At 38.2% G+C, this 23,214-nt stretch overlaps 1 protein-coding gene across 4 annotated transcripts in view; it reads left to right on the top strand.

Moving 5' to 3' along the window:
• Positions 1–20,472, top strand: part of LOC148375118 (voltage-gated potassium channel KCNC1-like) — a 55,958-nt gene extending 35,486 nt beyond the window's left edge. For 2 of the 4 annotated variants that reach the window (XM_088344879.1, XM_088344882.1), the window contains 4 exons: positions 1,096–1,227; positions 3,178–4,039; positions 4,705–4,917; positions 12,087–12,258. In XM_088344879.1, coding sequence (XP_088201005.1) covers positions 1,096–1,227; positions 3,178–4,039; positions 4,705–4,917; positions 12,087–12,238 — 1,359 coding nt within the window. In that variant the 3' untranslated portion in view covers positions 12,239–12,258. Of the gene's footprint in view, positions 1–1,095; positions 1,228–3,177; positions 4,040–4,704; positions 4,918–12,086; positions 12,259–17,325 lie in introns of those variants that run through there. The other 2 variants (XM_088344881.1, XM_088344880.1) reach the window with 2 other exon arrangements.
• Positions 20,473–23,214: the final 2,742 nt, after the last annotated feature.

Raw genomic sequence — 23,214 nt, 5'->3', positions numbered from 1 at the left:
CATGCTATCCAGTTAACATTTCATTTTTTTTGATAGTTATAAGCTCACCTCTCTGGCTAAATGTCTAGCTCTATTTAGCTTTCTATCTGGCTATTTACATTGGCTTTTTACTCTTTGAGCCAGCTATCTAGCAACCTTTTAGTTTTTACCTGTTTACCTTTTGAGATGACAATCAAGGTACATTTTCAACTATTTAGCAAGCCATCTAACTAAGTTCCTATTTTAGAAATTCATATCAAACTAAAAAAGGTTTGAGACTCCTGCCTTATTCGTTGGTATCCGTTGTGGTATTGGTTTCAGGGTCTATCTAGGAATTGAGTGAACATTCATGCATCATCAGCCTTGGTTATGACTGTTACTGGGGCTTTTTATAGAAAAGGTGCACACATGAACACAGAAGGGAAGCAAATGACTTCAACATATAAAACGGCGTGTTTGTGCAATCTGAAGGGGGGTTGGGGAGGGAGAGAAATTGGAGGGGTGAAACGTAGTAGACAGGAAAATTCTGCAGCAAACAAGAAAAGCAATCACACTTTCATACAACAAAAGTAGAGTTGAAATAAAGGTACATGGATGATTAACAATATTGAAATACTTGATGTGATGTGAGTGATGTATATATTGTGAGGCCAATGATCAATTAACAATGTACACCTTGTGTTTAACAATAATGATATTTTAACATTCCTAAGAAGACATTCTCAATGTACCTCATGGATCTCTCATCATCTAACTATTGCTTCCTCATCCACTTGTTTTTACTCCTTTTATTCATATGTACACTGTACGTGTCCATCTGTTAAAGCATCTTTATCTCCTATCATCCTCATCTGCCTCGGCCAAAAACACTGGCTATGCAGCAGTGAGCCCATTTGTACTAACATCATTGGCCTACTTAAAGTGTTACAGACGCCCTCTAGCGGCAGCCTTTCTGCATAACAGCTTCACATGCTGCAATGGCTCAGAAACCTGAACGACAATAAATACCTGAAAACTGGGTTACGGGTGGATTAGGGACTACAGCTTCTTGGGTCATTCAATGATTTTGGAATGGAAACCTATTCATGTATTCCGCTTTTCTCTTTCCCTCTGCAGTATGTGGCATTTGGTTCCCTATTCTTCATCCTCCTTTCCATCTCGACGTTCTGCCTGGAGACTCACGAAGCCTTCTACACCATTTACAACCTGACTGAGAACATCACTGTTAGCAATGTAACACACGAGGAGGTGCGTGAAGTTTCCATGAGTCATTTAATGTGTATTTCAAAGATCTAAATTGAATACATCATCAAACCCCTGATAGAGATTGGGCTTTAAAATTGTGAAACAGTCGTTGAAAGTTATTTCGCAATTTACTGAATATTTTCAAAAGTAGATCAGTTCAATGCACGTATGCACTTGAAACTTAGAGTGGGTAAAGGTGGAAAATGATTCTTGTTTTTTTCTCACTGTTTCTAATCCTCCAATGTGAAGTCAGCTACTTCGAATTGCAATTTTGCTTTTTGCAGCAAGCTAGTGTTAGGAATTAAATATTAAAATGTATCGTTTACCAAAATGTTCGAATTAGTTATCTGACTCCATTAACCAAACACAACCTACATTCACCTAACAATGCACGCTCATTTCTTGATGGAAAAGATGGACAAGAGACTGGCATTTCCACACAGGTGCAGAATTAATTTCTTAAACAATTTAACTAAGTGAACTCCATTGAATATGGCCGAATTAGTGTCGCTCGAGTCTCTGTGAAGCCTCCTCTCTCAATCTCTCGCTTCCTTCTCTCGGCCCATGTTTTTCCGCAAGCTGGTGTGCCGGCTCCTCCCACGGGCGTGCCAGGGAAGCACCCACTTTTGCTCCACGGCTCCGCCACCTCGCCTCGATTTGTGGAAAAACTTAAAACCACATTGAGCGTTTCTATGTCCTCAGGGCCTTGTTCTCAAAACATCGCCTGCCGTCCTCCATTGAACCTGTCATTGAACTACAGTATAGCCGACTCGGTGAAAATCTTCATCGCACTCAATAAATGTAATTTTTTTTTTAATCGTATAAAATCCCTTATAGTCAAATGAATAAAATCCTTCACTAGCTAGGTTTTCATCTTTATAAGATAATTTTGACGCCTTGGAAACAACAACAATGACTTTTTTAGTTTTTGTATGATTAGCTGTGCAGTAATTCCTTGTTTTTCGCAGGGTTGAGTTCCGCAAAAGTCTGTCGATAGTCAAAACCCTCAAATTAAAAAAATGTACTCAGTAGATATCAGTAACATGTCATATACATGACTGTCACAAAAAAACTATAGATCTGAAGATAAAACACAGAACACAGAGTTGCACTTACATGAATGATCTTTATTGTCATTATAAAAAAGTACAACGAAATCGGAGGCGATGCGGTGATGCAATGTAGAGAGCGGCCGGCTAGCTGCACGCTAGCATCAAGCATCCATGGGTTCAACTAGGTCTCCGTGATTAAATAAAACACAAGAGTCACGAATGTAGCTGTTTCCCGTGAGTTGTAGCTCCATGTCATCAGTTTCATGGGTATCGGTCCTGCCGTTGGTATGATACAGGCTCGGCAGGCGTGGCCTGTGACAGTTGTTACGTAGTCGCAGAAGTAGGCTGGACCTTTCGACCCGCTATTTCTTCCGCTCCCAAATGCCGCGTCAGTCTCTTCCCAGACCCGATAACAATATAGGGAGCCCCCACTGGTGATCAGCATTTTTTTGCGCCCTTTTGACTTTCCTCAGAGTCCCATTTAATTAGTGAATTTCTTTCCAACTTAAGGAGCTGCTGAAATACTAGCTGTAGCCGTGCTTTGCGGTTTGTTTTAGGTGGCTGGACACAGTGACTTGAGCGCCTACCCAACACAGCTGTTTGACTGACAACATACACAAGGCTCTTTCAGTCGTGCACCCAGACTGCCATGCCCACCCAACACACACAAACACAGCCCTCCATAGACTGCCCTCGTGATTGCTTTTGCTGTATGTTGTCTGCTGCAGAACACAATGCATGATGAAAAGGGAACAGAGATACAGCGAGGGGTTACTGTACACGTTTTCACTCATATTTTTTTGTTAAATAAACATTTTTTTGTTTTTGCATTAAAACTGAAAGACTTCACGTATGATAATGATGATTTTGTATTTTCATTTGTGTCGCTTTCCTTTTACAGACAGTGTTTGAAGTGGTCACGGACGGATGGCTGACATACGTTGAGGGTGTCTGCGTCATTTGGTTCACGATTGAGGTGATGGCGCGTGTTATCTTCTGCCCCGACAAAACCGAGTTCTTCCGCAGTGCTCTCAACATCATAGACATTGTGGCCATTGTGCCCTTTTACCTGGAGGTGGCGCTGAGCGGCCTTTCTTCAAAAACAGCCAAAGATGTGCTCAGCTTCCTGCGCGTGGTTCGCTTTGTCCGAATCCTGCGCATATTCAAGCTCACTCGCCACTTTGTCGGTTTGCGGGTCCTGGGCCACACTTTGAGGGCAAGCACCAACGAGTTCCTGCTCCTCATCATTTTCCTGGCTCTTGGCGTCCTCATCTTTGCAACCATGATCTACTATGCTGAGCGCGTAGGTGCTGACCCGGATGACCCGACTGCCGGTGCCCACACGGATTTTAAAAATATTCCCATCGGTTTTTGGTGGGCAGTGGTGACCATGACAACACTGGGCTATGGAGATATGTTTCCGAAAACATGGTCTGGAATGTTGGTGGGCGCCCTCTGTGCCTTGGCCGGTGTGTTGACCATCGCCATGCCCGTTCCAGTCATAGTCAACAACTTCGGTATGTACTACTCTCTGGCCATGGCAAAGCAAAAACTCCCCAAGAAAAGGAATAAGCATATTCCCCGAGCACCACAGCCGGGCAGTCCCAATTACTGCAAACCCGATGCCCTTGCCATGGCAACCGCTTCGCCGCACAGGCTTATGGGCAATGTTCTGGGGCCAGGCATGGTGGGATCTGGCAGCATGATGGGTGCTGGAGATTGTCCCCTGGCACAAGAGGAGATCATTGAAATCAACAGGGCAGGTATGTGATACACTGTCTTGTATTGGATACAGTGAATTTATGTTAATATATACCGTCCACTGAGTCAAACCCGTGACCATGGGCGGCCCTTAAGTGGACATTCCCGCACACCTTTATTCTTGTACCTGCTTATTCCATCCACATGTAGTACAGTGGAACCTCGGTTTTCGAACGCCTCTCAGTTCGGACAAATCGGTGTTCGACCAAAAATTTCGAGAAATTCTTGCTTCGCTGTTCGGTTTTTCTCCCTCTCTCTTTCTCTTAAACTTACCAGTCCGGCCCCCGTGAGATTTTTTAGTTAATTTGTGGCCCCTAGCTAAAACGAGTTTGACACCCCTGGTTTAGATTGATCCAACCTAATTGCAGGTGGTATGTTGCAAGTATGGCAAGGACACACTAATCAGAACACCACTTTGAAAAAATACTGGGAAAGTACTGAATGGAAGGATACTTTGAAACATCAAATGAATACAGCAAGTAAAGATGTATTCAAATGTGATGATAAACCTAAATGAATAATGTGATTATCAAAGTAATAAAGGGAAAAACTACTATAGTGACACCTTTTAAAACTTTAACAGTAACCACATTTTTCCTTTGTTTTTCTTTCAACTTGAGGCTTCTCTCTTTCTCTTTTCTTTACCCATTCAATTTGTTCACCCCAGATTCGAAGCAGAATGGTGACGCGGCAGCCAATGCAGCAGCGCTGGCTAATGAAGACTGTCCCACAATTGACCAGGTTTTGGGGGATGAGCGCAGCCCAGCAATAAGGGGACACGGTTCAACCAACAGTCGGGAACGCTACCCACACGATCGGGCTTGTTTCCTACTGAGTGCTGGGGAGTTCCAGCGAACCACAGATGGCAGCGTTAGAAAAGGTAGGTGCAGCAATTAGCTTTAGGAAAAGCATGAAGTATGCACAATTTTAGAAGGCTAAGTGCTGATTATTGACAACAGTGTTTATAGCCGATGAGACATTAATATTTCTGCTAAATGAGCTCATATCTCTTTTATTCTGCATACAACACTGAAGTCATGTCATAACAAATGGAAGCCTAATCCAAGCTGGTTGGTTGCTTTTACGCAGCTGCTTAAGGGGTTCATTCAAACTGGATTAAACTATATCACATAATCATAAATTAAATACAAAAAGTATTTGGCCAAACCCTCTATACACAGTTGCGGGTCGTACATTGTAGGGTTACTTTAACTTGATTACTTTCAATTACTTTTGGATTACTCCAATACCAAATATGCTAATAAAAGACAAAAAAAACTAAATATGAATAAAATTACTAAATTTTGTGCAGGCTTGGGGAGTAACGGAATACATGGAGCGGCAAAAACGATGTTGGCGATTTATTTTCATTTTGTTTCTGTCGCATTTTATGTTAGTTTTGCCGGAGATCAAAGAGATCAAAGCCAGAGGAGAGAGCTTACCACGTGTTGTAAGTCATAATTTTATTCATATTTAGTTTCTTTTGTCTTTTATTGGCATATTTGGTATTGGAGTAATCCAAAAGTAAGTGAAAGTAATCAAGTTAAAGTAACCCTACCCAACCCTGTACATTTCACACCTGCGCCTTCAGTAGTGCTACGTCTGATCCGATCCAATCCTTAATTACTATTTCATGGCTATAGAACATTAACTGAAGCTCCAGCTGCGATACATATTGAAAAAGCCTCATTAATGACCTCAAGAAATTATTAAAAATTATTTAGGAATACAGCCACTTTTAAAAGGCCGTTGGACGGAAGCAGTGGACACAGGGCTTTTTTTCCCCACGTCTTCGCTCTGATACTTCCGTTTCCACCCTCTAGCTAATCATAGTTTGTAAAACTACGAACGATTCCAAAGGCCCTCTAGCGGGCGCTGTCTCATTAACTCGGAATGTCATTTGCTGAACCACCAGCTTTATCGTCGCTTATTTTATGCCTTGGGGCCTGCTGGGCTGATTGTCAAGGTCTCCGGGTAGATTTCTGACCCTGGCAACAAGTAACGACTGAAATGTGATTGGTGAAATGCTCAAATATGAAAGCACAGATCTTGAGGCGGCACGACCAGAGGAGGAGCAATGAAAAGAAGCTCACAGACATTTTGAAATTATTAGATAAGAATTCAGGGACAAAATACAATTAACATCACATGAGTCTAAAATTTTTAGGCTAGCAACGAAGGCTTCGTAGGCCCCTCACGACCCACCAGTGAAATAACTACATCTGATTTTCCACTTCCCACAGTTGACGTACGCATGCACACAGTTAATTTTTATGGTTATGTCTGTACTAAAATGTAGGTTTGATCGTTTTGAGACTGATCACACAATGCTGAATTCTGCCTTATACTTATGATTAGGCCAGGGGTTTCAAACAAATTTTAACTCGGGGACCACACAATAGAACAAACATTCTCTCAGATGCCAGGCTAGTAGATTAGGGAGAAAGAAAAAAAAGAGAGAAAGTAATGAGAAAGAGAGGGGGCAAAAGTAGAAGGGGGGGGCAAAAAAGAGAGAGGAAGAGAGTGTGAGAAACAAATGATATAAAAAGAGATCTAGTGAGAGAGGGAAAAGAAAGAGAAAGAACAAAATCCAAAGAGAAATAGGAAGAAAGAGAGAAAATGGAGGGAGAGAAAGGGTGAAGGGGAGAAAGAGACAAGGAGAAAGCAAGATAGAGAATGAGAGAAAAGAGATATAGCAAAAGAAAGTACAAAGACACAGAGAGAAAGACAAAGAGGAACAAAAAAGAGAAAAGGAGAAGGAGAGAGTGAAAGAGAGAGAGAGTGAGATAAAAAAGGAGGAAGAGAGAGAAGAGAGAGAGAGAAAGAGAAATATAAGTACAACATCTGTAAGAGGCATTTCTCTTTGGCAACATCAAGTGGACATATTTCAACCTGCAGCTCATTTTTCTCTTGCGCTTCTCCGAGCGGGCCGGATTCGATCCCTTAGCAGGCCTGATCCTGCCCGTAGGTCGCCTGTTTGACACCCCTGGATTAGGCTATTGCGGATATCTGTGCAAAATGTTAATTGTTTGTTGTGTTGGTTACATGTTCCATTGATTTATTTTTCAGCCTGTTTCTGTTTTGTTGTTTCATCTGTGTATGTGACCCCTTTTTCCACCCGTCCTCCTTCATCCTGTTCCTCCTCTTCCCCCTTCTCCTTAAACATGTCTCTAAATACTCTGGTACCTACCATAAGATACACAGCATTAAAACATACACAATGGCCATGATTTTATAAAACAGATTTAAATATTGTTTTTATGACAATTGCTTTTTTCTTTTATTATATTTTTCTTCTTCTTCTGCTTATTTTTAATCTTCTTCTTCCGCATTTTCATAATCATCTTATTTTCTTAATATTTTTCATCTTCTTCTGCTTCTTCTTCCGCTTCTTCCGCCTCTTTCACTTCTTCTTCTTCTTCTGCTTTTCCTTTTGCCTTTTCTTCTTCTTCTTCTTTTTATGCTTTTTCTTAATCTTATTCTTCCTCTTCTTCAGCTTCTTCCTCTTCTTCTTCTGCATTCTCTTAATCGTCTTCTTCTGCATTTTCTTAATCTTCTTCGTCTTCTTCTTCTGCATTTTCTAATTCTTCTTCTTTTTCTGCTTTTTCCTAATCTTCTTTGTCTGCTTTCTTTAATCTTCTTCTTTGTCTGCTTTTTCTTAATTTTCTTCTTTTTCTGCTTTTTCTTAATCTTCCTCTTATTCTTCCTCTTCTTCAGCTTCTTTCGCTTCTTCCTCTTCTTCTGCATTTTCTTAATTTTCTTTGTCTTTTTCTTTTGCATTTTCTAATTCTTCTTCTTCTGCATTTTCTTCTTCTTTTTCTTCTTCTCATTATTATTATTACAGCAAAAAATTGGTGCAGCCATTTTGCACTAATCGTCACATTATTTTGTCAAGCCAGTAAGAAGTTGAAGTTGATTGGTTGGTCTTCGCTGTGTCCTCTGGAACTGAGCCCACTACACTTTTTATTTCACCTTTGTCTAAGAGCACTCCATTTTTTTTTACTGAAGGCTGATCCTAAAATTGTATTACAGTCTCCGGCTATATTTTACTTAGGTTCATTTTGATTCATACAAATATGTAAACAAGATTACTACCAACGATTACTGTCACATGGGGCTTGGCTGCCCTCAGGCTCTTATTTCTGGCGATTCAGTGGTTTGTAGTTGATATTTTATACAAAGGAAGTATTTCAAGTGCTGCATTACTCGATAGTCAGTAGAAAAACCGCAGACATAAGAATGATGGATATTGCTCCAAACCTGACTCGACAACTACAAATGTCTCCGTTTAGTTGCGTGTAGCACTACTTGTAAAGTCGCAGTCTAACATAGTACGAAAATAAATAAAACTCCACCAATCTTCATGATTAGACTTTGCGCTGGACTTAACCCAAGAACAAAGATTTGCACCGTAGGGCAATTATTTCTTCTCAGTACCAATACATTAAAGTCCTCTACATAAGAAGAGGAACGGATTTTTGCTATCTCTCATTGCAGAGGCAATATATTAAGCAAGACTGTAGTGCAGTGACTTCTTTACATTCTCTCAGCAATATTAATATGCAGTAGGCATACAGAAATTATGATGAGAAAGCTGGGGGGAAAACAAGAAAATGGTATCTTGTTTTAACAACGTGATTCCTTTGAGTTTTAGGTCCTCTGTGACTCTCGCTCAACATTCCAGAGATTTTTGCCCTTTTTATGTTTATATTCTGTCCTTGGCAAACGCTCTCAGCATCATATTGCAAAATAGATCATGCAAGGTATAGACATTCCATTCACATCACTTTATAGCCTTAGCTGTAACCATGACAACTGACCGACTAATCCTAACTCTAACTCTAATTGGATACCATGTAAAAATTCGGAAATTGGGTCCAGATGGTAGCTGAAATGCATACGTACTTACGGATCAACACACACACACACAGAATTTTAACATTATTAGCCAAAGATTATTGAGTGATGACACTTGATTAGCATAAAAAAGTGTAAACATACACAGATAATGTAAGTTCAATCATACTTAAAAGCTCAACAATACACACGCAGATGCTAATTTTGAAAAGTTTTTTTTCAAAGGCATTGACAATAAGACAGATATGATTTTGCTGAGATTTTAAATCTGGGGTAAAATGCAATACAACTTTATAGAAGCATATACATTTAAGTACAGTAATTCCTCACTGTATCCCGGTTTACGTATCGCTGTTTCGAACTTTGAGGATTCTTATCTTACACTGTGTTCTGCATTCTGATTGGCTAAACAATTGCCCCGCCCCTTTTCTGCTTGTCTGCCTGCGTCCCAATGACGTTGCCATTGTCAGAACCAGAACGGGAGGAGGACCCAGATGCATAATGTTTTCACACAAGCTTTATTTTACGGAAATGGGGCAGTGATGCACGTGAACACTAACGCCAGTGATTTGGCGATTGCTGGGCAGAAGAAGTAAGACAGAAGTCTGGCGTGGAAAAACAGGAAGCCAGAGGCTGATGTGATCGATACCAGATACACGAGCAGATACCGGACAGACTGGCTCAACACCCGACGGGACAGGACAGACAGGATTGATACCGGATACACGAGCAGATACAGGACAGACAGAATCGATTCCAGATACTGGAGACTGGAGTCAGAAATCAGACAGGACGAGACAGACGGGGTCGATACCGGATACTGGAGACTGGCACAGGATATCGGACAGGATGACACAGGCGGAATCGATTCCGGATACCGGGGACTGTAGCAAGATATCAGACAGGACGAGACAGACGGGATCGATACCAGACACAGGAGACTGGAGTCAGATATCAAACAGGACGAGATAGACAGGATCGATACCCGATACTGGAGACTGGAGTCAGATATCAGACAGGACGAGACGGACGGGATCGATACAAAACACTGGGGACTGGAGTCAGATATCAAACAGGACCAGATAGACCGGATCGATACTGGACAGGATTCACCAGCAGTATACCGGAAAGAGTCAAAACAGACGTCTTGCGGGTGCAGAGGTTCATTGACGGACTGACAACGGGTGAGTGAGAGCACTGAGCTTAGATAGGAGGGAAGCCAATCAGGCAAAGAGCCGCAGCTGGGGCCAAACGGGCAGGACCAAGTGAGGGCAATGGGCAACCGTGACAGCGATCTGAGTGGTCCTCATACTTAAAACAGCTTGACGAACCTACATTATATATGCACAGTTATTGTTCATTTTCAAATTTGTCAAAAAGCCATCATGTCAACAAAACACTCTGGAATGACAAAAGCTGTCGCCAAAATGTTGGACTTTCCTGACACACTAAACTCGATCAGGAGCCACATCTTTGGTGCTCTGCATATTAGTAATATCATCATCGTGGGAGGTGGCTCGAGTCAAGAACACACTAACACGCATTCTTGACTTTTTCTGGGGGACTGATACAGAGGAGAGGATTTCCAGCCCCGATTCCAACCCTTAATGCTAAGCAGGGATGTTGTAGATATATCGCAGCCGAGGCTTGAATTACTACATTTTTGGTTGCAACAGTGTTTATGTCAATTTGCACAGTATGGCGGACCACTTTACACAAATATACCTGGGATAGTCCGTTTCTGTTGTCAGAAAAAAGAAGTCCACACTGCGCTTGCGTTTCCTGTTTGCCTCTGTCAAATTTAGCTTCTGATAAGGATGTTCACGTAGATTTGGCCCTCTCTTCTGCCTAGCAGGCAAGATGCAGCAGCAAGCCAGGTAGGAGACGTGCTAAAAGAGTTCCTGTCAATCACACAAACAGGAAAGCGTTGAGTGAGAAAAATGCTGCCATCTACATATAGAAGCGGCACTTTTAGAAAATTGGTAGAGGGTTGAAGTATTGCTCTCAGGATAATAGTATTGATCCAATCCAAGTACTTGATTATGATCAATTTCGATATTTGGATTGATCCACCCATAGTGTTTAGAATTAACTCTTATAAAATTGCGGGGCAGGAATTGTTGCTATATATCCAAAGTTCCATGAATATAGCAACACAGTTGTTATGATGTTCAATTGCAGTGCTGTCTAAATTTATGAATATAATTCTGTGTGAGCTCAGTTCCTGATGGCTTTCTCATGAATGTGTTGTTCAACAAAGTTGTTTTCACATCACTGATTGGGTGAGTGAGGAATAGAGGTAAGATCTTAAGCCCGAGCCTGAGCTTGACCCAAAGTTAAAATCCAAATCATTACGTTCGGGTCTGGCAGGGCCGTGCTTCTCTCTCGCTGCCTTTTTTTCTTTTTTCTTTTAAAAAAAGTATCTACCCTTCTTTTTTTTTAAATATATGTGGAGTATCCGTGTGTTGGATTCCATCCCCTCCAGTTCTCAGAGCGTCCACTCGCTCTGCTACTTTTGAGGGGGATGGATCCCCCACAAAAAAGAGAAACAAAGATGGATGGATACTTTTTTTTAAAAAAAAGTTGCAAGATAGAAGCCCTCCTGCTCCCCATTCTTCACAAATATAATATGGAAATGTGCGTTTGCTTCTGGCTTTAATACCTGCGGGCCAGGCCCGGGCTAGATTTGTTTAGGCTCAATCATACCTCTAGTGAGGAATGTCATCTCACCAGGGATTCACTTAAAATGCATACCCCAAACCCCATAAACAAATGTTGATTCCTAAAACCATCCATATTCTTGTATGCAACAATCACATCCATTTGTGTGGCTCAACTGTGTCCAAGGTATATTGTGGCAAAGGATATTTGTAACCCATTTTTCTGTTTTGTCCTGTGTCTGTCTGTCCATCTGTATGTCCCTCTTGTTGTCTGTCTTTTCCAACTGCCTCCTTCTGTCTATATTATCTCATTTTGTTTGGGCTGATGTTTTGTTTTTTCATGACAAATGATTTTTTTAATTTTAAAAAATGGCTGATCTTTGCTGTTCCTAATGTGTGCTTCTGCCTTATACACATACATTTACAATTGCGACCCCTTCACACACATTGCTTACATTACTATTTTGGATGCATTATATGGGCATTTACAATTTCTTTTTTCATTTGCCCTACTCATCTCATGGTTACGTAGCCACAGGTTATGAGAAATCCCGCAGTCTCAATAACATTTCTGGGATGACAGGCGCCCCGCTACGCCTCACTCCTGTCACCAACTCCATTTTTGAGCCTTTTGAGCCACCCGGCCTTAGGCGATGCCACTCCCCCATCCCCTCCATCTTGTAGTACATTCAGGCTACAAAGGAATTTCCACAACTCACAAAAATAACCCAATAAATTTAGATTTATGCATTTAAATCGGATAGGCCTTTTATTAAATATGTACATTGTGGAGGCCTTACCCAACTAGATACATAACTGTAAAGATAGGAGTATTAACATAGTTTTGTGGGTTCCACAAGAATATAGATCAGTTGAACAAAAGTTAACATCCTAAAGTCACTGAATACCTTCACAATTATACTGAGGCAGGTAATATATTTCCATGTGTATCTAAAAAAAAAGAAGCTTAGTTTAACATACAGCACGTCATGCTTCATGTGCACCACCATTTAAAAGTTTGGGGTCGCTTAAAAATGTCCGTATTTTTGAAAGAAAAGCAAACAGTATCATTTATGAAAACATTTAACGAATTAGAAATGCACCCCATACATTGTTAACATGTTAAATTACTACTTTAACTGCAAATGTCTACATTTTAATGCAATACCTACCTAGATGTATAGAGGCCTATTTCTAGAAATCAGCAATCCATTGTTGTAATAGTACATTGTGAGAGCTAATGACATTAAAAGGCAAAACAAATCTTTGTGCAATGATGTCAGTAATGCTGAAAACCGTTTAGCTGGTTAGAAAAGGTACAAAAAAACTGACCTCCATTTGAGTTACTAACGTATCTGGAGCATCACATTCGTAAATGCGATTATATTTTTAGAATGGTCAGAAAGAAAGAAATTTCACGTGAAACTCGACAGTCTATTCTTGGTTTAAGAAATAAAATTGCCAAGGAACTGTAGCTCTCCTACTATTCCTTACAGAGAACAGGGCAAACAGAGTAGAAAAACAAGTGAGAGGCACAATCAAATAAGAGGACAAGTACATTAGAATTTCTAGTTTGAGAAATAGACGCCTTAAATGTCCTCAACTAGCAGCTTGGTTAAATAGTAGCTGTAAAACACCAGTGTCCACATTTACACTGAAGAGGCGACCCCGAGATGCTAGCTTTCGAGGCAGAGTGGCAAAGAAAGGGACAGATTAATGTGTGCAAAAGAACACAGGCCTTGGACAACTCATTTGATAAATAAAAGTAAGACTTTTTCATGAAAAACCATGAAAATATCTGGATGACCCTAAACCTTTGAACTGCATTGTAGGTGTACAGTATATTTTCAAAAGTCAGTTAGTTCTCATAAAACTCCTTGCGTCTATTAATTGTACCTGCACCTGAAATGCTTTGTGCTTTTTAGACAAAAACAAAAAGGATAAAAAATGCGGTTGACTCACAACACAGATGTTGCATAGTTGGAGACTTAATTATGTACATTCTGAACCTTAGATTGACTAGACAAACCCGTAATTTGCAAACGTGACCTATGCAAAAGTATTGCATGAATTTCTCACGTAATAACAGAAAAAAACAGCCCCTTGTATGGTACAAACATAGTCTGAATGATTGTATGAATTAGGTACCGCAGATTCGGAAACGGCGTACTCGGATTATATAGAGTGGAGAACAGGTAAGTATTTTGGTATATGTATGATTTACAGTTACGGGTTCATTTGAATTATCTTCACATTGGCAGACTAACAGGAAGTTTTGTGTAAAAGCTACCAGTACATGTTTTCAGAAATCAAACATGGATACCTTTCACCTATACCTGTATGACATCTACTTAAAATCATGCCTAAATTGATCAATTTATGGTATCATTTTTCTTGCAGAATAAATCGACTTTAACTCAAATGAGAGATAGGCACACTTCTGTGAGATATTACATTACTCAGACTGTATAATGAAGTTAGATGTGATATAAGACTAATACCTTTTGCACAACGGTTACAAACACACACACATAAACACAAAACTCATGTTAATTAAAATACGAACTGGAAAAAATATACGAGTTGATTGAAAAATATATTCTAAGGCAAAAAGCATTCTAAAATTTAGAGCGTGCCTTTTCTGCACCCTCAATGCAAAGTTAAATTGAAGCCAAACTCTTAGAGCAGTGGTTTTCAACCTGTCTGACTTGAGGACCCAACATTCCACCCTAATGGCAAGTTGCGACCCCCCCCCAAATGAAATCCACTTTTCAAGTTCATCGGATAAAAGTATAGTGCATTTTTAAGCAGAGATAGTGTAATGCATTCTCAAATCACAAACATAAGCGAAACCAAAAAATGAATTCAAGTCATATAAGCGATACCCTAAAACTGTTATTAAATAGCCGCATACTAACAGTTTGTACACATAATATAAAAAAAATTGTGCACCAAAACAATGACAATTACCTAATCGTATGGATAATAAAGATCAATATACTGGTAAAAAGCTACAAATATAACATTTTTAAACTATTTTTATACTTTCAAGCAATGCTTCAGTGGCAGACATACTTTCAGATTTTGCAATTATTTCCTTCTTCGACTCGATGGTTGTCAGTTTTCCAGGTTTCCTTTCCCTAATTACTTTCTTTCTTTGGACACATTATTATGGGCAGAAAGGGAAATTTGTCTTATTTCCCCAAAATTACAATAAAATAAGTTGTGGTCCCTCTTAATAATAATAATAATTTCCTTTGTATTGTCATTCTTTGTAACAATGTACACAGAACGAAATGTCGATACACCTGACCCGTTGTAGCGAGTCGATGCAGCCGCAGCCAGAGGGCGCCGCCATTATACCAATTAGGTATGACTCGGCCGAGGCGCGAACCAGCGACCTCCCAGTCTCAAAGCAGGCACACTACCATCTAGGCTACTGAGCTGGGCCACAACTGGGCTCCGATTGACTTAACAGAAAGAAGATTTCGAGCAGAGCATTATCGCTGTTTCTGTGTCATTGACCCTCCATTTTTTTTTCTTCTTCTTAGCTTTATTTTGCCAAGGCCAGCAACCCACTGAATAGGGGTCCAGGGCCCACTTTTGAGTCCTGACCAACAAGTTTAGAAACACAGTCTTAGAGCACTCTGCATCATTTTTGTCTGCACTTATTCCAGACAGGATTAGTAAAGCTAGTTTATATAATATCAATTCCCACATTCAATAATTGATTCGGCTTTCAGCCCGCAAAGGCTTCAATTGCAAGATAAATGGGAATAAGAGTGTGAGATTCATTTTACAAACTGCAAATCCTGTAATCCATTGTAGTAGGTTTGGCATTATTTGCTATCAATAATGAAATCTGTTCTAATATTTATTGTATTTAGAGTGTTGCTGGCGACACAAAAATATATATCAGTTGTCCAAATGTTATCATCCTAAAGTCACTTAAAATAAAATAAAAGACTTCTTCTAAAACAAGTGTTTTATTTTTATTAAAAAAGTAAAAAAAGTAGCAATGTAACAAAAACACAAATACTGTGAAACGATATCAACAAAACACTTAAAATATCTTCCATTGCATTTTTAAAATAAAGTCAGCAGTGCAAATAAAGATTAAACTAAATAATAAAATACTTTTACTACAACTGCTTCCAAAAAGGGCTAAAGGGTCATACAAAAAAACCCACAGTATATAACATCTTCATTTAACAATATTTTGAAAATAAGGTAATTAATGGAAATAAAGTGTTTTCTTATATCTCATGACCCAATAACAAGGTTCTATAGTGATAGTTGAAATGGAAAGACAGTATCTATCACAAGACAATAGTATTGATCCAATCCAAGTTCTCCCTCAGTATAGATGATATCGATATTCCCAATATGCCCACCCTTAGTTAAGAGTGTACATTTGCTATGCAACGTGTAAAGTTGCTGTATCCACTATGCTCCCCATATGCCCGTGCTTGACATCTCTGTAGAAAACTGAGCTGCGTTTTTGACAAAACGTGATCTTTCATTTGAGAGTAACCGGGAATAAATGTTAAATTGAGACCTCTTTTGAGAATTGATATTGAAGAAGGACGAATACTGTGGGAAAACTGATTAGGAAAGATTTTTCTCTCATTAATCTTTTACATAGGACACAGATGAATAGTTAAAAGTAGCCTATTATTCAGGGGTGGGGGATACTGGGATTTTTGGTATTATTTCGATCCAAGTAAATAAATGGTAGTGAAATTGCTACCGATCCAATACCAATAGTTTTTGCTTGTAAATCTCATGATCATTAAATAATCCAATCCCTCCCTCCTTAGTTTATAATTCCATTGATATCAGCCTAAAATGTCCATTTTTCTATAATATAATGACAATGCAAACTTTAACAGTGTAAAAATTAAATAAAAACATTTCTACTACAACTGTTTCAGAACAAAAGTCAAGAGAATCACACAAAAAGCAATATTGTACAGCAATGTCAACAAGACAAATAAAATACTGCATTTTCCAGACTGTGAGGCGCATCTGACAAACCCCAAGAGATTCCAAAGTATGCTTTATAATCCAGTGCACCTTTACGGGGCTGGAAATTTGGTGAAACAATTCAGCAATGCATAATTACAACAAAATGCTTCACTTACAGTAAACAATTAACAATTATTTGATTCATTTTAGCTGTGAAACAAGATACCCTTATATTCGTATTTCTGAAATACCGTGTTTATATTCGTTTTTAATCTCATGTTTGATGCATCTTATACATGACAAGAATCTATCGCAGGTTGGTATTTTTGAAGGTCTTATAATCAGATGGGCCTTACAGTTAAAAATACGTTACCTTTCATCGCAGAATATTTTAGAAACATGGAATCACTATTGGAACCAATTTGAAAGTTGAAATATATGTAAAATATTGGACACACTATCAACATTATTATAGTAATAGTTAAATAGGAAGACAATAGTATCAATATGTTTCAATACTCGCTCAGTATGGACATTAGCAAAATATGGATCAATATGCTTACTGTGGTTTCAGCCGTAGTATCTCAGCAGATCAGCTCATCTAAGAAAATGTCATCTCATCAACCATCAGCACCAACAGCAAGATAACTTTGCACTGACTTCAGTGTGATTCTGCTCTTAGTATCAATATTTTGAGTTTACTCCCTTTTTGGCTTCTCTTTCTTTCCCTGGTTCTAACCATCATGAACTCTCACTCGATCCCATCCCCGCCCCACCTGCTCTGATCGTCCATCTCCACTCAGTAGGAGGCACCGTCAACGGCTACTGGAGCGACAGCCCGTGGTAGAGGGAGGCATGAACCACAGCAACATCATCGGGAGAAGCTTGAAAACCTTCAACATCCAAATATGCAAAGTAGATGGGGGAGACGGTGCTGCAGGATATGTAAGGCTGTGTTCTAACACAACCTGTGTGCACATAAGAATGTGTTCATGTTTGCCTGTGTTAGCATGTGAACATGCGTCTACCTCTGCACAGATGCACAAATGTCAAAATATCGGGAAGAAATTGGAATACTGCAATGTTTTAAATTATGGTTTGCATCATTTTATGTTATCATGTCACTGAGGAGAGGCCTATGACTCTAGTTTCTCATTCAATGCATTTTCATTAAGCGTGTTTATTTGATATTCATTTATATATATGGCCCTTAGTTTGACCAATGTTGTTTTTAATGTCATTCTGAGCTTTCGTTTTGTGATAAATCAACTAAAGACGTCTACCTAACAAGCTGTTACTAAAATTTACCTGATGAGAAAGTACAGTAATCCCTCGCTATAAAGCGGTTTACTTTTTACGGTTTTGCGGATTTGCATTATGCATTGTTTTCTGCATTCTTATAGGCTAAACCAGTGGTCCCCAAACTACAACCCGACTCCACATTTAGTCAATACCACAGAGCATTTTGACACGCATTTTCTTATGCTTCAAAAAGTCTAGGTGCATGGTACAGGCTGCAACAGTGAGACCAAGGGACCTCTACCACTGGACTTCCAGTTATATGGATCCCACATTAGGAAAAGCTTAATCCCCTCTGTCATCTGCCTTCTAAAGAACAGGCCTTGCTGACCCATCCAATCAGTCCGCCCTCATTGTCCCACTATCACATATGGCCATTCTGCTGTTTTTGAAATCTAATGTTGCAGCCATACCACCCTGAGAATGCCCGATCTCAGGGTGCAGGGTCGGGCCTGGTTAGTACTTGGAAGGAAGGTCACCTTGGAATACCAGTTGCTGTAAATCGGTCATTTGGCTCACACTCTGCTGCCACTGCACTGACTGTATCCCTCCGGTACAGTCAATTTACCTAAGAGAACCAAATAAATTATATAAGATAGAAGTGAATCTCCCTAGGGTACCAATAATTAAACATAATCTAATCCAGATCTTATTTGCGAAGGCATTGGGTTTTGTCTAGTTAATACACTATACTTAGTCGCAGTGCCTGGGACGAATTTTGTTGTGCATTTCACATGTTACAATGACAATACATTTGGCACTTATAATATTTAAAATAGATTAGAGTAATAGAATCAAATGAATTGTCATTACAGCATGTGAAAAGGACAAAAGCAACATGTGTGACAAAAAATAGTGTAATCATGAGATTAAATCTACTGTTTCATAAGTCATCTATACCATCGGTGGTTCAGAGCGCTTAACACTAAGATTATCTTGGACCTGTGTTTACAACACTGTGGAAAGCTATTATTTAGTTTGTTCTGTGAAGAATACAGAGAGAAATGTTAACCTTTATTTTATTAATAGTGTAAATATTTATTTGATGACTTTTGTTCTGTACAGAATCCAGAAGGGTTAATTGATTGGCTTATTGAATAAAATCATTGTTTACATTTAGGCACTCCTGCAAACATTGCACTTTTTCTGTTAGAAACTGACACCGGACCCTCAACAAAGAATGGAAAAATTGTGTGGCCCTCACGGGAAAAACCTTGGAGACCACTGGGCTAAACAGTCTACCTTTTCATTATAATTTGACGGTAGAGTCGTTTTTTTATTCTTTTTTTAAAATATACATTTCTACAGTATTTTTTTTGTTGGTTTCAATATATAGTAGAGTATTGTAATATTAAAAAGAAAAATGTTTCTACTTCAAGGATTTTGCCCGTCACAGGTTCTTTTTGGAACGTAGCCCCGCTATTAACAAGGGATTACTGTATAGCTAAAAAATAAAAATAAACATCAGAAATGCAAAAAGACACAAACAAGGGGCAAATGTGACCCCAATTACATATTTTACGATATAACTGTATACTTAGAGTCAAATGCATCAAATTAGATTTTCTCCTGCCTGAAGATTTCATCAGGAAAAGGAGTTGTGTTTTCTCCAATATGCTTATTTTCACTCTGTGCAAGATGGAGTGATGGAGCGATCAATATATGTCTTAAGTGCTTAAGCCCAACCCCATTTTAGAGGAGCTTTCATTGTCATGATTAATTCTCCCCTTATTGCACACCAATAAGACAAATGTGCAGCAAAGTGTTCATCAGGCTAAATTTTGGGTCAAGCTTGCAGTTTCTTTCAACATAACTTACTATACAAGATAGGTCCTTAGCTCTTGCACAGACGCTCTGGATTGATTACTCATAAGGTTGTAAAGAAAAACAAATGAGCTTTTTTGGGAAAAAAAAGGTCTTGCATTGTGGAAATTGGTAATGAAAGTTGGGGGAATACTTGAAGATGTGTACACCCCTTGTACATGCTAACATTTTGTACCTGCACAAATAATGACCTGCAGAACTCTTTGTCAATGTGACTGGGCCCCATTTCAGTCAATTCAAGGCAGCTTAAACATAGACTGATTGAAAAGGAATTTGGTCAAGCAGGGTTTTATGTTCATTGCACTACATGTTCATGTTGGTAACCTTTTCATTTTCCAAGGGAAATGATTGATGATTGTGAGTTTGCTCTTTATGTTTTGGGTTCCTCATGTACTGTACATAGAATAGGTACTGTACATATACATAGACACACACAAAACCATATCCACAGTTTTATACCGCTCAACCTTTAAATTGCTATCAACTTGTTCACGACCTATGCCATTATGTCATGGCCACGTGCATATTATGTACAATGTGCATTGTAGTTAACTTTGCATGGATTTCCATCGCAAGCAATAAGGATTTTGGTATGAAAAAAAATGTGAGGGTGCTTGGTTAGATAGTCTACTTTTGAACTGATTACGTAGAGACTATGAAGTGTGTGAGTTTGTGAGTGATTGAGTGTTTTGGCACATGCATATGCACTAACAACGCATGAAAAATTATATTTGAATGCAAGAGGAGGCAGGACATGCTGACATAATGCATGCCAAAATGCTATGATGCAACAGGTCAGTTAAGACCAAGCTACTGTAGGTACTGTAACGGGGCTGGGCGGGGGTGGGAAAGTTTATTTTTGCAGATGGGGGTGGGGTTATCTTTCTTAAGTCTTGTATAGCAACTTTCCTATTTATTTAATGTAAAAAGAAAAACAGAAACATATTAGGGTTATGGTTGTCCCCTTTAATTCTACACTTCTCTTTTCTTTAAAGATTACTCTGCAAGCAACATGCTTGTAGGATTTATGCAAAGAATGCAGTAAAATGCACAAAGTCAAGAAATGTATATATAAGGAAGAAAAAAAAGGCCCAGACAATGTAGCATTTTCATTGAATGCGAGGACTCCCCCCCTTATGCATGAACACCACCTTCCCCACCAAAGATAATATCCCAAAATGCTTCCAGTATATTTGTTTGCTTTGTTTTTAAAATCTTATTCATGTTTATCTTGCTTGCTTGATGAGTTAAAAAGCTACGATGTGGCATGTAAGAGATAAGGACCAGAAATAATGGCATCTAACTTGTTTAACATTTCGGGCTTTGGTATGCCCCAATTTTTTGGGGGGTGTTTATAACAGAGAATTGATGTTTTCTTAACGCTACAGCTCGATAAACATGCTTGTATGTATGTCTTTATTTCTTATTTTTTTATATGTTTGTGTACTCTATTTTACACGCATAGCCATTATGCTTCATTGTTATCAATGATGAGTGCCATACCAGTCTACAAGTACTCTAAAAAGGGTTTGATCAAAATTAACATTCACAGACTAAATATTCCATTCTTTGACAAATTAAAATTTGTGATCAATACAAACTATCAAATATTTATGTTCAATAAGGACAGTAACAGACATTAGCATTACCCTAAAGAAGTTAGATCATTGATGATGAAAGGTTCAATCTCTGTTAGTTCATGCATGTGTAGCTAGGAGATGCAGTACAGTACTTACCATCAAGGTGTATGAAGCAGAGCTGTACCTAATGCATAAGCTTCTAGTACTGTTAAGCATGATGTTCGAAAACAATGTACATTATAAATAACAAAGCAGCGTTGGCAGTGATGAAATGCGCAGAAAAACCTCAAGAATAGATTAAAAAAACAACAACAACCTATGAGTGTAATTATTGACTGATGGAAAGCATTTGTTATCAATACATGTGCAGAAATGCTAATAAATTATGGACTAAAAGGAAATGAATTACTGGTTTCATACTTTTAAAATATGTTTCAATACACAAATATTTAAGAATTCAGAAATGACAACTGGGAAGAGAAACTGGTGTTCCAAACATTCGGTGTTGGGAGTTAAGGTTTAAATATTTCCAAAATAGATTTACACAGTAATAATAATTTGCACAGATATTAAAAAAGTGAATATACATATATATATATATATATATATATATATATATATATATATATATATATATATATATATATATATATATATATATATATATATATATATATATATATATATATATATATATATATATATATATATTTATGAATACGTGTTTAGGCTTGTTGGTTTTGGAAAACTAGACAGCAAAATAAATAAGGTTTGTTCAACACACCCCTCCTTGTTTTTTATTAATTAACTATTTATTTATTTATTTATTTATTTAACTAAGTATCTTTTAAACATTTTACAGAATAGATATTAAACAGTTAATTGTTAAAACAAAAAAGTGCCAATTTGAAATGTGTTACTATAACAATCATGGTCTTGGACACAGATTATTTTGTGTTGATACACTTATGGCAATTTTGCAAAAGGATAGACTGGAGCAAGCAGATTATTTAGAAAAATGAATGGTTTGAGTGTTAAACTTAATTAACAGTGTGATAAGTTTATCGTTTAATAAACACTCAAAAAATGAGAGAAGACATCAATATATTTTGAACTCACAAGAAAATAGGAAAGGACTGTACTCGCAAGATGCAGAAATTCCAAGACGCTCTAAAGGTTCTTTTTATTAGATGTTACAAAAGCTGATCAGCTCTAGAGGGTGTGGGATATCAAATAACAGTGTATAATAGTCAAGATAACAAACAACAGTGAGCAAAAATAGTCAAAACAATGAACAACCCTGATATCTTATGCAATCTAATCTGCATGTGTCCAATAGCAAAACCCAAAAATAAATTCTGTTTTGTAAGCAAGCAGAATACAACACTTATATCTCTTTAGAAAATATTACTTATTAGAATTTATTTTCCACTTGTATTATCGCACAATTTGTTTGGCTACAGAGAATAATCTAAATATTAATGGGACTATTTCAAATCTATAGAAATCAAATAGATGAAAACACAAAACATGTTTTTCGGCGAAGTGGAGTAAACTACCTACTGTATTTTCATTCAGAGTTTTTTTTGTTTTATTTCTCTTTTTTTGTGAGAAGCAATATTAAATAAGGATGTTTCTCAATTTTGGGTGCTAAACTATGGAATGGACTGGAAGACGCGACAAAGATGCATAGTTCTTTGTTATCGTTGTAAAAAGAAGGAAAAAAAATAAGATTAAATATAACTATGGTAGCGTTGATTAGATGTGAACATTTAGGAGCATCACTTTGAGTGTAGTTGTATTTTAATTTGTTTTGTTTGTTTAATATTCATTCTATTTGTTTGAGTGAGGACCCTGAAACGATGTAATGTCTTCAATGAGGAAACATTGGCCGCTAAAAAAACCTAAGTACAGTTTTATTCCCTTGGACTTAAAGAGGAGCGGCCCAACAAAGACTACAAGCGGAAACCAAGTTTTGTGCGAGAGGAA

Source organism: Urocampus carinirostris, chromosome 1 (genome assembly GCF_059441175.1).
Source record: "Urocampus carinirostris isolate Australia breed hairy pipefish chromosome 1, RoL_Ucar_1.0, whole genome shotgun sequence".
Lineage (NCBI taxonomy): Eukaryota > Metazoa > Chordata > Actinopteri > Syngnathiformes > Syngnathidae > Urocampus > Urocampus carinirostris.
The sequence above is the reverse complement of the archived record's forward strand: the minus strand, read 5'-3'. Positions and strand labels throughout refer to the sequence as shown.